Genomic DNA, 14,394 nt, shown 5'->3' with positions numbered 1-14,394 from the left:
TTTAAAACTGTAATATGTAACTTCAAACATAGTTTAAAAACTATAATATGTAACTTCAAACATTCCTTCAACGACTAGAAGGACTTTCAAATTCTTGGTTTCCTTTTCAAATTCTTTACATTTGTGATTCAATCTCATTGTGGAAGTTTCAGGCAAAAAGAGTACCTACTGGATGCACATGGAAAATGGTAATTATCAATAATGTGTCTGCCTTGCTTAAAATATTGACTAAATGAAATGAAGTCTCTCTTTTCAGTGTGTTGGATCAGCATTTCATGATTGGATTAGTTAACTTCTAAAAGTGTTAACTAACTTTGATAAAGATTGGTAAGAGCTATTAATAAATAACTGAGTTTATCTTAATCTGTCCTTTTACAAAGAGTAGACTGATAAGTAGGCATACCTTCTGTGACATTTGGTATGTGACTGTGTCTAATATTTTAAGTTAGTGTTGCTCGATTTTATGAGTAGGTTGCTTTGTTTAGGGACTAGAATTTATTGAGACCTTGCACCCTTTGTAAAGATTTAGTAAATAAAGGAATATTTAAGTAAAAGTATATCTTTTCTTGAAAAGTGACCTGGGTGTGTGTACACTATAAATCTCAGTATTTTGAAGCATTGTAATTTAGAAAGTGGTGAATATTAACTTTTGTTTCTGTGGGCAGAACTATAAGCTATAGGTATCAGTGACAAGGGAAATAGACTTTAGACTCAGTAAAAGACCTTCTTGCTGATAGCAATGAGCTTCACAGTGTTGCAACCAAAAACCTTTAAAGGGAAGATTTAAATGTAGAATTTCCTATAATTGGAGCAGTTAATTTCCAAATCTTAATAGTCTTTGAACACCTCTCCCTGATTGCCTGCAAGATTCTAGCCTTCAAAGTATCTCTTTGGTGCCCTTTTTGTGCTCAAGTTAGAACAAGTATTTTCTTTTTAAAACAAGTCTTTTCAATTTTATGATATTCTTAAACGTTAGTACATGTGCTTTTGAGTACCTGGATGATTGTCTCATAATCAGGAACCGCCACACCATTTCAACCACTGATGTTAGCTTTGTGTTTTTAACACGTTGATGCTCAGTTGTACAATTTAATTTGTCAGATGAGAGCAAAAGAAGCAGACTTAACACAAAAATGATGTGTTGGTGTGAAGGAAAAATGATGTCATGGCAAACCACGTGTACAGAGTGATGTAGTAATTCAAGTAGGAAAGCTGTGTTTCCCACATGGTACATGATAGTAGTAGGTTAGCTGTGCAAAACTCAAAGGAACCTATGCCTTAGCAGTCAGCAGTATGCTGCCATCTGTCACATATTATTAATATTAATAGTTCTGTTTGTATTTAGTTTGCAAATTTGTAGAAGAGCAATAAGCATAAGGAGTTGAATTCTGATTTCATTTATGCACATATTTAAGCAGCATTAAAATAGAAAGTAATTTAAGTTTTTAAAATGCTGTTAAGGTAGAACCAGGTTTGGCAAACTTGAGCCAGCTTAGTATACTGTTGATAGAAACCTGGTGCTTGGAGTCAGATGACTGGAACCAGGACTCCAATTCCATATTTACCAGGTTATTTCCCTATTTATTGAATGAAAAATATATTTCTACCTAAAAGGGTGGTTCATTTGTCCATTCTTTTACTCAACAGATAATTAGTTTACTTACTGTGTAGCACTGCATAATTTTGATGTCTCTTTGTTACTGGTTTATTTTTTAAATTAATTAATTTTTGGCTGCGTTGGGTCTTCGTTGCTGTGTGCGGGCTTTCTCTAGTTGCGGCGAGCGGGGGCTACTCTTTGTTGCGGTGCGCAGGCTTCTCATTGCTGTGGCTTCTCTTGTTGCGGAGCACGGGCTCTAGGCACACGGGCTTCAGTAGTTGTGGCTCTTGGGCTCTAGAGCGCGGGCTCAATAATTGTGGTGCACGGGCTTATTAGTTGCTCCACGGCATGTGGGATATTCCTGGAGCAGGGCTCGAACCCGTGTCCCCTGCATTGGCAGGCGGATTCTTAACCACTGCGCCACCAGGGAAGTCCCTACTGGTTTCTTTAGTCTTCCTATTGTCACGTTTTCTTTAGAGCCAGCACAAATTCTGATACGAACGCTGTGCTGTGAATTGTCTTACAGATGGTAAGATTTGAGTTGAAACTTTTTAAAAAGTAGGGCAAACTTTTGAGATATGGTAGGATTCTGTGTTAATGTAACAGAATAATAAAAGCAGCTATATTAATATAACTGTTGAGGCTGTTCATTCATTTTAAAGTTCAACCTGTGCAAGTATAATATGTATGTCAGGAGCATAGAATCCTGGTAGTTTATAATTGGGAGAATACTTTTCCTCTGGACTGATTTGGAGATCATAGGGCGCCTGGGAATAAGAATTGTTGAGCGTACATAGTAATCTAATTAGCATTTCAAGGGAGAAAAAACCAGCACTTGTTAGAATATCTGTTATTTGTTGTGTGCCTTCTGTGTACATGGCACTTCACATACATTCTTCCATTGAAGCTTCCCAGCAATCTCTGAAGGTATTAGCCACCTTGAAAGAGAGAAGAAGATACTTGGAGATTAAATATGATCTGTTATAGGTATATCTGTTATATTTCAATGGCTGAAAAGCCTTAGGGCTTATGGGGGAAACAGGATTGAGAGCAAACTGATCACTCAGAAGCTATGTAACTTTGTAATTAGAGCACTAACAAAAACAATAAGAATTTCAATAAAATAAACAGCACAGTTTAAAAGATCCTAAACTCCTGACAAACTATGGTAAATGTAGGACTTTTTTTTTTTCTTCTTTTTTAAGGTAACCTAATAGAACCCTTCCATATAGGGAATGGTTGAGGTTACTGAGTTAGGGACACGAGGCTGAAATAAAATTCAAATGCACGAAGGTCAGGAGGAACAATATACATACTTACAAGACAGAGCATTCGGCCAGACTGAGCCAAGAAAAATGTAGGGTGATGGCTATCTGGTCCAGACCTTTATCCCCAACACTCATGCTGCATTCAGCTGCTGTTACTTGGTACAAAACATTCATGTGTTGAGGGGGAAATTGCTTATGAAGTAACATGATTTGCAGGTGTGTTTACTGGCCAGTGAGCTAGCCATTTTTTTGTTTGTTTGCCAGTGAGCTAAATACCATTACAAAACTACAGGTATACCTTACTTTATCACGTTTCGCTTAATGCTCTTGGCAGATAATGTGTTTTTTGCAAATTGGAGGTTTGTGGACACCTTGCATCGAGCAAGTCTGTTGCCATTTTTCCAACATCATTTGCTCACTTTGTGTCTCTGCCACACTTTGGTAATTCTCACAATATTTGAAGCTTTTTCATTATTATATTTGTTACGGTCATCTGTAATCAGTGATCTTTGTTACTGTTGCGAGAAGATTATGACTTGCTGAAGGCTAAGGTGATGGTTAGCATTTTTAGAAATAAAGTATTTTTAAATTAAGGTATGTACATTGTGTTTTTAGACACGATGCTGTTGCACACTTAATAGACTACAGTATACTATAAACATAATTTTTATGTGTACTGGGAAACCAAAAACTTCGTGTGACTCACTTTGTGATATTTGCTTTATTGTGGTGGTCTGGAACTGAACCCACGGTATCTCCAAGGTATGCCTGTACATGTTTTGTAGCAGAACAGACTTCATATTTACCAAGTCTTTTTTCACTCCAAAACCCTCACACGTGTTCCATCCTCAGTACTAAATTACAAATAGTTGTCTTTAAAGTGTCTCCCCTCCAGTGGAATGTTATTTGAGAGGAAAGAGAACTAATACTTAACTGGACAGCTCTATCTGACATTTAAAGATAATCATTACCTCATTTAATCAACAACCATAGCCTTGTATCCTCAGGTGAGGAGACTAAGTCCCAAAGAGGTTTGGGAACTTTGCCTAAGGTCACACAGTTAAGTTCTAGAGTAGAAATTTAAGTTCATATATTTCTGGTTAGAAAATTGGTTTTGTGTACCACATTGCTTCTGGCAAAATAAGTTTGAGATCTTTAACAAGAGTGGTTGACTAACACACTTAATAGGATTGATGAAGTACCTCTGTTTCTCCCCTCTATGGTCTCTCCTCCTATAGCACTGAAATAGAAAGAGCAATGTAGCATAGCAAGGGGATAAGCAGAACGGTTGGTACCAAGGTATCTAGATTTGAAATTTGATTTGCTAGCTTTGTCCCCTATTAGTTACTTCATTTTAGTCAGATTATCTTTATGTACCTCAGTTTTTTGTCTGTAAAATGGTAATAATGAGTATTTACCTTTTGAGATTATTAAGTGAGTTAATAGATGAAAACTTTTAAATGGTACCTGGCACATGGTGACTGCTCAATAGATGTTAACTGTTTGTCACTCCTAATTGCTTCTCTCATTTCCTTTTTGGTTCGTTCTTTTTCTACTGTAATTCTATACCGTTTCCCTCATTTCTCTCTTCCCCTCCCCATCTCTTCATATCATTGATTTGAAATAGATTAAATGTAGTTTGTACTTATGACTATTGATGTTTCCATCACTTTCTAAGTTTTCATTGATGTTTTGGGTGAATATGTTTGGATGCCTGTTGTTTGTAGGGCTGGACAGTTTTTAAAAATAGTGATTGTGAGGACTTGTTTTGTTTCTTAAGGTAAGTGCTGTGAAGCTATTTTAGTCTGACCTTTTTATGTGCCGAAGTTTTTAACATTAAGCAAGAAAAGAAATAGTGTTACGATATATTTCAGTGACAACATCTTACCTTAGTTTTTTTTTGTTTTTGTTTTTGTTTTTTTGCGGTACGCGGGCCTCTCAGTGTTGTGGCCTTTCCCGTTGCGGAGCACAGACTCCGGATGCGCAGGCTCAGTGGCCATGGCTCACGGGCCCAGCCGCTCCACAGCACGTGGGATCTTCCCAGACCAGGGCACGAACCCGTGTCCCCTGCATCGGCAGGCGGACTCTCAACCACTGCCCCACCAGGGAAGCCCCCCTTAGTTTTATCTTTAAGGAGAATTCAGAATTTTTATTATTTGTAGATGGCAGGATTTTATACCAGGAAAATCAACTGAGGAGCTAGTAAGTGATTTAAATGATCACCATGGCAAAATATATCTATTTAATTTTCACATGCTTGTGAAATTTCCTTTGGATGAATTCTAATTTCATTCCACTGTGTTCAGAGAATATACTTAACTTTCAATCCCTTAAGTTTATTGAGACTTAATTTGCAGCCTAGCATATGGTCAGTCCTGGAGGATGTTCATGTGTACTCAAGAAGACTGTATATTCTTGCTGTTGGATAGAGTGTTCTATAGATGTCTGTATGATCTAGTTGGTGTATAGTTGTTAAAGTTTTCTGTTTACTTGGTGATCTTCTGCTTAGTTTTATCCATTATTGAAAGTGGGGAGTTGAAGTCTTCTCTTTTTTTTGGCCCGCACCGTGCAGCCTGTGGGATCTCAGTTCCCCAACCAGGGATCAAACCCGTGCCCCCTGCAGTGGGAGTGCAGTGTCTTAACCACTGGACTGCCAGGGAAGGCCCTGAAATCTTTTAACTATTATTGTTGGATTGTCTGTTTCTCGCTCCTCTGTCATTTTTTGCTTCATATGTTTTGAGGCTCTGTTAGGTTGTGTGTGTGTGTGTGTGTGTATATATATATATATATATATATATATATATATATATATAAAATTGTCATATTTTCTTCATGAATGGACCCTTTTATTTTTGTAAAATGTTCCTCTTTACCTTTAGTAATATTTTTTTGTCTTACAGTCTTTTTTTTCTGATAAACATATAGCCACTCCAGCTTTCTTATGGTTGCTGTTTTGCATGATGGATATTTTTCCGTCCTTTTACTTTCAACCAGTTTATATCCTTGAATCCAAAATCTGTCTCCAGTTGACAGCATGTGGTTGGATCTTTCTTTTTTTCTTTTTCTTTTTTAAAAAAAATTTATTTATTTCGGCTACACTGGGTCTTAGTTGTGGCACGTGGGATCTTCATTGTGACATGTGAGATCTTCTTTTAGTGGTGGCATGTGGACTCTTAGTTGTGGCATGCATGTGGGATCTAGTTCCCCCACCAGGGGTTGAACCCAGGCCCCCCCTGGATTGGGAATGCAGAGTCTTACCCACTAGACCACCAGGGAAGTCCCTGGATCTTTCTTTTTAAATCCAGTCTATCTCTGTGTTTTGATTGGATTTTATGAACCATTCACGTTTAATGTCATTATTGATATAGGTGGGTTTACATTTGCCATTTTACTTTGTTTTCTATATCTCATGGCTTTTTTCTTCCTTTCTTCTTCCGTTACTGATTTCTTTTGCCTTAAGTGAATGTTTTCTAATGTATTTTAATTCCTTTTAATCATTTTTTCCACTGTGTTTTTTGTTAATATTCTTTTAACAGATTTATTGAGACATTCACATACCATACAATTTATCCATTTAAAGTGTACAATTCAATGTTTTTGTCCTATCAATAATTTTTTTAAATTGTGTTGAAATACATATATATCACAAAACTTGCTACTTTAACCATTTTAAGTGTACAATTTAGTGGCATTATTTGCATTCACAGTGTTGTACAACCATCACAACTATTTCCAAAACTTGTTCATCACCCCAAGCAGAAATTTTGTAACTGTTATCCAGTAATTCTTCATCTTCCTTTTCCCCCAGCCCCTGGTAACCTCTACTTTCTGTCTATGAATTTGCCTATTCTGGATATTCATATAAGTGGAACCATACAGTATTTGTCCTTTTGTATCTGGTTTAATTCACTTAGCATGGTGTTTTCAAGGCTTATCCATGTTGTAGCATGTATCAGAACTGTATTTCTTTTATGACTGAAAAATATTCTTTTGTATGGATACACCACATTTTGTTCATTCATTGGTTGATGGACATTTGGGTTGTTTGCACATTTTGGCTAGTATGATTAATGCTGCTATAAACATTTGTGTACATGTTTTTGGTGTGGACGTATGTGATTTCTCTTGAATATATACATAGGAGTGGAATGACTGGGTCATTTGTTAATTCTATGTTTAACTTTTTGAGAAATTGCCAAACTGTTTTTCAAAGGTGCTATACCATTTTGCATTCTTGCTAACAGTGTATGAAGGTCCCACTTTCTCCACATCCTCGCCAACACTTGTTATCTGTTCTCCCCCTTTTTGGGTGGTAAAATGTACATAATGTAAAATTTATCAGTTTAACTTCTGTTTTTGTTTTTTGGCTGCACTGTGCAGCACGTGGGATCTTAGTTCCCCAGCAAGGGATCGAACCCGTGCCCCCTGCATTGGGAGCTTGGAGGCTTAACCACTGGACTGCCAGGGAAGTCCCCTCATGGCATTTTTGTGGGTAGCATTGTTTCAGTTTTAAAGACCTGGAAAATTAGAGTAGTTGTTACTGGCCTTTAGGATAGGGCAGCTTGTAAGTGGCAGAGGTGAGATTTTGAACAAGAGTTATGTTTGAATCCAGAAGTTATTTTTACTTGCTCCATTCCTCTGTCTTGCTCTTAATCTCTCAGCCTAGCACATTAAGGAAAAAGTATCCAATTCTTATGTGATGGTAGAGAGATGACTGTTAAAAACAGCAGAATAGAGCAGAGTATGCTATCCTGAGACCTGCTGTACCTTCCCAGCAGCGTTGGAAATCTAGAAATATGGGGAACTTAGAGGTAGAAGAAACTGAGAAACCAAGAGACAGAAAGGTGAGAGTATATAAGGGATATGGATGGCAAGCAGCTTGAGGCTTTGCCAATGGAATACTTTGCAAGAAGCAGAAGGTGATTCAGTTCTGTGGTCTGAGAGAAAGGTATTTTGTTTGGGGAGAGGTTTCATTCAGACTGCCACCTTTTCCATTTACTTTAATGTTATTTTGTTGAAAGGGACAGTCCCTTAGTTATCCACAGAATGCTTTTGTCTAGAATAATTTGTCCTCCGACTTTTGCCAGATATTTTTGATTTGTCTATGGATGGAGAGTTATTGGGATGCATATAGATGGAACAATGTTGAGCATAAACAAAACAACACGAGAATATAATTTTAAGATGTTTTAACTCAAATAATCTAATGTTAAAGAGTGCAAAGCAAGAGAGCAGTTAGTGCCGTGTGTGTGTGTATGTATGTTTTTTATTGTGGGAAAAATATATAAACAATTTTCAATTTTAACCATTATTAGGTATAGTTCGGTGGCATTAAGTGCATTAACATTGTGCAACCATCACCACCATCCATCTCCAGAACTTTTCATCTTCCCAAACTGCAACTCTGTACCCATTGAACAATAATTCCCCATTTCCTGCTCTTCCCAACCCCTGGTAACCACTCTTCTACTTTCCTTCTCTGACTGTAGATACCTCATATAAATGGAGTCATGGAATATTTGCCCCTTTGTGACTGGTTTATTTCACTTAGCATTACATCCTCAAGGTTCATCCAAGTCAGAATTTCCTTCCTTTTTAACACTAAATACTATTACATTGTATGTATATACCAAATGTTGTTTATCCATTCATCCTTGGGTTGCTTCCCGGAAATAATTTTTGAAGAGCGATAGGATTGGTTTAGTGGACAAAGTAATAGAATTAATTTTTTAGACTTGCTTTCTATCTGTGCTTTGGTCAAGTCACCTCTTAGAGCTGTGGTTTTCTAATTTATAGGAAAACGCCACATTCTATGTAAAGTGTAAGGATTTACCTTAAAAACACCACTTTAATTTTGGTGTGCCTCGGGGTTTCGTCCCCCCTCCCCAACTTGCCCAACACTTGAGAATATATTATGCTATTTCTTCCCACCCCCCAAGATTGTGACCCCCTCACTTTCAGAAGGAGGTGTGTATTCGGGGGGCTCCCAGATGATGCTAATGAATCCGTCTCCCACTCTTGTGAACATTAACGTTCTGTTCAAGACCCCCAAGTTCTCCTTCAATTCCTGACTTACAGAGTCAGTCGTCTAGTGGAGGTTTTCACCTCTGTTTCAGTGTTGAAAACTGTATTTGTCACTGACATCACTACTACCTACTATTCTCTACCCTCCCCTTTGAAAAGAAGTAGAAAGGAAAGGAAACTTGAGTCCAGGATTGTATAAGCCAAGAAAGCTCAGAGCTTCAAGAAGGGAGGTGGGGGTAGTGGCAGCCAGTTGTGGCTAACGCTAAGAAGAGGGCAAACAGGGTGAACGGCAAGGGGCAGTCATTTGATTATCAGTTAATTGTCAATTAGTAGAGCATTGATGATCTGTGAAGCAGACCTCCCCCACCCCCAAATGTACATATTTACAAAGCTTTGCATGTAATTTTAGGGGAGTTAATCCTCAAACCCATCCATAGACCTCAGTTAAGACCCAGTGGCTTAAAACAGTTTTGATAGTTTAGATACAGCTAGATGATGAGAGAGTGGAAGGAGTGAAAGGGAAGGGAGAAGCAGAGGCATTCTTTTTAAGATTTGGGGGGAAAGGGAAGGACAGAGGTTGGTGATTTTTCATTTCAGTGACAAAGATTCAAGCATATTTATAGGCTAAGAACAAGGTTTCCAGGAAAAGATTGAGGGAGCATCGTTCATTGGGGATCATGAGCAGTGGGATCAAAAGAAAGAGATTGGAGCAAATTTGAAGTAGAGAGAATGAAGTTGAATTGGTTAGCTGATATTTTGAGTGGTAAGAAAAAAAAAATTTAAACAATTTGCCAGCCAACCCAAAGTGGCTGAAGATTTTGATAGGTGGGTTTTTCTGGGTTTTAAAATTGTCTACTTCACATAAAATTTTTTGTTAGTGTATGTAGGTTGTATAAAAATGGAAAACAAAAGTGAAAGCGAGGGTGTTCAACCATGTTATCTTTTAATTGTTTTTCCACTTTATGTATTAAAGATTTTTCTGTTTTTAGCCTCCCCAGTACCCGATGTTATCAGTCTTAAGCTTTTTATTATGCCAATTTGATAAGTGAAACAAAATCTTGTTAGAACACCATCTCTGGGTTAAGTGATTATATTTAAGCTTGAAGTAAATACCATGGACTAAATGGAAGTGTGGTTGCCTTATAACCAAAGATCTATAAATCAGTCAGCTGAGGTTCTCAATCTCGTGGTACATTAGAATCAGTCATGGGGGAGATTTTTTGAAAAGTACTAATGCCTAGGCTTAACTCCCGAATATTGTAATTTATTCAATCTGGAGAGGGGTTTGGACGTCAGTGTTTTTAAAAGCACTTTGGATGATTTTACTACACAGCTAAGAATATAGAATTGAGGGTTTGGTGGTATTCCTCTATACACCTTTGCTAGATTTCTGCAAAGAGGAATTCCATTGTTAAACAGTTTGGGTCTGTAGCCCTGTCATGGCTCTGGGAGTGCCTGTGGCCAAAACCTTCCCAAAAGGGGAGAGTCAAGGTCATTTGACAAAATAGGTCGTATTGGAGGAGTAGTATACAGTTAACAATCAGATTTTATTACTTGGTTTATGTCTTAAATACATTGTAGGAATGTGTATATTCAAGGCATTGGCAAATTGAAGACAGTTTTGCCACTCCATAATTGAATTGAAATGACAACTAAGTGAATACCTTGATAATGTCTTTGGAATCCCAGGAAGAAACTGAAATATTATAAGGCTATACTTGTATGTTTTCTTGACATAACTGCTGATGTACTATTATCAGTTTATTAAGTTAAATATAGTATTGATGAAACTTTTCAGCTTTGTCCTCTCTCTCATTTATATAGCCACTTTCTCCTGACTAGAGTCACTGGTAATATTAAGTTCGAACAATTCCTTAGTTCATGTTTTTTATGTCTAAAACAATGTGCTTTTTTTCTTCTACTTGTAGGTTATGCAATGGTCTCTGCAAGATGGTTTATTCTTGAATTGGAGCTTTTTAAGACTGACAAATGCTGGTACTTCATCTTCTATAAGTGGACTATAATTTCTTTTTTCAAGACAACTACATAAGCAGACAAAATTGCAAAGATCTGCCCTGTGTCGAGTATGACAGCCACGACTCGTGGCTCTCCAGTGGGAGGGAATGACAGCCAGGGCCAGGCTCCTGATGGACAGTCTCAGCCCCCCCTCCAACAGAATCAGGTAGGATGTTTAAGATACTAGTTAAAGCTACATTGGTGTGTCTATTATGGGATATTAAATAATGGAGCAGGTTCTGAATAATTTATGAAGTAACCATAAAACTGTTATTTTAAGAAATATAAACATAGGTCTTACATAGTAACAAGAAACTCAAGGGCTATAGATGGTGATGCTTGGGTATGCAGGTCTCCCCCCCCCCCCCCGCTTTTTTTTTTTTCCTGGTGTCTTACACTATCAGTAATCATTAAAATCAAGTATTTAAGCTCTGTGTCAGTTCCAGAGCAAAGCATTAAATCATTTGATGTAGCCTATGGTTAGAGTATGGACTCAAGTCATATTGCTTGTGTTCAAATTTTAGCTTTGCACCATGCTAGCTTTATGACTTTGGGTAAATTATATGACCTTTACACCTCAGTTTTTTAGCTATAAAATAAGGATAATAATAGTATAACTACTTCATAGGATCATTAAGAGGATCAAATGAAATAATGTTTGCAAAGAGCTTAAAATAGATTTTGGTATCTAGATTTTTATGCTGGCCTCAAAATTCATAATATTCTTTCTTCTTTTATTCTCTGGATGAATTTGTATAAGACTTCAGTTATTTCTTCATTAATTATTTAGATTTTACTGGTGAAACCATCTGGCCTGGGGCTTTATTTGTGGAACGGTTGTAATTGCAGATCCAACTTTTTTTTTTTAAATAGGGGAATTTTCTGATTTTTTTGTTTTTCTGGTGGATTTTGGTAATGTGTTTTTCAAGGAATTTGTCCACTTCATCTAGATTGTCAAATTATTGGAGTAAAACTTTATAATATCCTTTTTTATTATCTTTTTAATGTCTTAGGGCCTGTGGTAGCATCTCCTTTTTCATCTCTGATACTGCTAATTTGTGTTCTCTCTCCTGATTACTCTTTCCTAAAGGATTTATCAATTGCATCAAACCTTCCCCCAAACTAATTTTTGGCTTTAACTCTCTTCGCCCTTCCCACTTACATGCCTTTTTGTGTGTGTGTGTGTGGTACGCGGGCCTCTCACTGTTGTGGCGTCTCCCATTGCGGAGCACAGGCTCCGGACGCGCAGGCTCAGCAGCCATGGCTCACGGGCCCAGCCGCTCCGCGGCATGTGGGATCTTCCCGGACCGGGGCACGAACCCGTGTCCCCTGCATTAGCAGGCGGACTCTCAACCGCTGCGCCGCCAGGGAAGCCCCCACTTACATGCTTTTAACTCTTATTTCTTGTTCCCTTAACTTCTTTTGGGTTTGGATTGCTGCTGTTTTTCTCATTTCTTGAAATGTAAGTTTAGATAATTAATTTTCAGCCTTCTATTGTATGTAATTTTATACTGGGACATATTAAACCACATAAGACAAACATTAAAACTTGTGATATGCGGCTCAAACAGCACTTAGAGGTGAATTTGTAGCTGAGGTGCATGCATGTGAATCACAGACTTGCTGCTTACACTTGGTACATGTTTGTGTAGAATTCTGTATGGATAAGTTTTTAGGCAAAAGTACTGTTATTGTAGAGTACTTACATTTGTCATTTGTGGTTAAGTTCTTATTGTCCAGCTATTATAGATTACGTATTCTCTCTATTACAGGTATGATAGGAAAGAGCTGCGTGTGTGTGTGCGCGCGCGTGCGCTGGTGCACTTTCCCTCCCTCCGCCCTTCCCCCCTTTCATCCTCTCCCTCTGCCATTTTAGAGAAGTGAGCAAGTCAGGTTTTAATGTTTTTTTTCCCCAAATAAATGTCAACTTTATTCTTTTCCTCTCCAGTTCCCACTTTTGGGACATGTAATACTTAAGTATATGGCCACGAGTCTTGGACAGAGTTGTTAAGTCTTTCCTGTGTCATAAATTTGTTAGCCAGTACTCATGTTTCTTTAAACATAGTCTAAAGTTTGTGTTGGATGCCAGAGATTTATATTTTTAAACCAGGAGCTTGTAGCTTGAGTTCCAGTATCTTGCTCTCTTCTGTTTCATACCTGCATCTTGCATGGACTTTTAACATCTTCTGCAGTGTTTGTGGTTTGCATGGCTTTAGACAGAAATTAAACCTCTAACCTTACTTTTATTTTTAAGGTGTACTTGATAATTCTAAGAGCTCTTAGGTTTGTGATACTCAGCTTAATATTATGTATCTGCATTATGTCCTCTTCCTTTAAATAGCTCTTTACATTTTTGAGGATGAATGATAATTAAAAGAAAAAAAGGAACAAACAAATTGCATTCTTTTGGTGGGGGGGGGGGGGGCGCCACTCGGCTTGTGGGAACTTAGTTCCCCAACCAGGGAATGAACCCAGGCCCTCAGTGAGAGCACGGAGTCCTAACCACTGGACCGCCAGGGAATTCCCACAAATTGCATTCTTAACTATCTGTAGAATCCCTCTTTCACTTTCTTATTCTCTACTTTTTAATGTTAGGATTTTAGTTATTTCAGAAGATTTGACACTTACTGGACCAAGAGGAAGCAACCATAGCATTAATCACTACCCAGCTTACGGCTTACTTTGAAAATGCTTTTTCATATTGGCATAAAGGGAATTTCTAAAACCAATCAGATTTTTCACTTAATCTATAATAGTTTTTAAAAGAGTGTTCCCATAGGAGAGAATTTTAGGCTCTAGTATATATAATAGTAAAGCCCAGTGATAAATGAAACAGCCTTGGCAAAGGCCCTATGGGATGAACAATCTTGGGAGATGTTCATGGGAGGGTGCAGACTTTCTGGAATGGAATTTAGTAAAATATATGTCAGTAGCCCTAAAAGAAATAATTTATACTGTTGTTGTAGTAATTATATTTCCAGGGTTCTGTCCTAAGGAAAAATTGAAGTTCAACACAAAGATTTATATATAAAAGATTCAGTATAGTTTTATGTTAGCAATAAAAATTGCAGAATGCTAAATGTCCCTTAATTTTGTTTAATTAATACTATGTGGCCATTAATCAGCTCTTTAAAAAAGATTGTTTATGATGGGGGAAAATACTCAAATGTTGAATGGAAAAGGACACAGACTTAAGTATAATCCCAATTTTATTGAAAATTTATACATATATATAGACAGGATTTTGGGGGGGTCACATAGAAGAAAAACTGCAAGGAAATAACTGAAAATGTCATTGGTGCTTATCTGTTGGTGTGGTATTGCGGGTATCTTAATTGTTATTTTTGTCTTTAGGATTTCTGTGAGCATGTATATAATACATATATACCAGGGGAAATGGGCCTTTTTAAAAAGTAATGAAGCAGACTTCCGAAGTTACATACTTGAAATGCAAATATTTTTATTGGGCTTCTGAAAAAACTTGAATTC

General features: G+C 37.4%; 1 protein-coding gene across 3 annotated transcripts in view; it reads left to right on the top strand.

Moving 5' to 3' along the window:
- USP9X (ubiquitin specific peptidase 9 X-linked) overlaps positions 1-14,394 on the top strand; it is a 126,552-nt gene that overhangs the window by 20,042 nt on the left and 92,116 nt on the right. For all 3 annotated transcript variants that reach the window (XM_060002791.1, XM_060002792.1, XM_060002790.1), the window contains exon 2: positions 10,818-11,071. In XM_060002791.1, the coding sequence (XP_059858774.1) occupies positions 10,976-11,071 (96 nt within the window). In that variant the 5' untranslated portion in view covers positions 10,818-10,975. The remainder of the gene's footprint in view (positions 1-10,817; positions 11,072-14,394) is intronic.

Source organism: Delphinus delphis, chromosome X (genome assembly GCF_949987515.2).
Source record: "Delphinus delphis chromosome X, mDelDel1.2, whole genome shotgun sequence".
Taxonomy (NCBI): Eukaryota; Metazoa; Chordata; class Mammalia; order Artiodactyla; family Delphinidae; genus Delphinus; species Delphinus delphis.
This window is presented reverse-complemented; position numbering and strand designations above follow the sequence as displayed.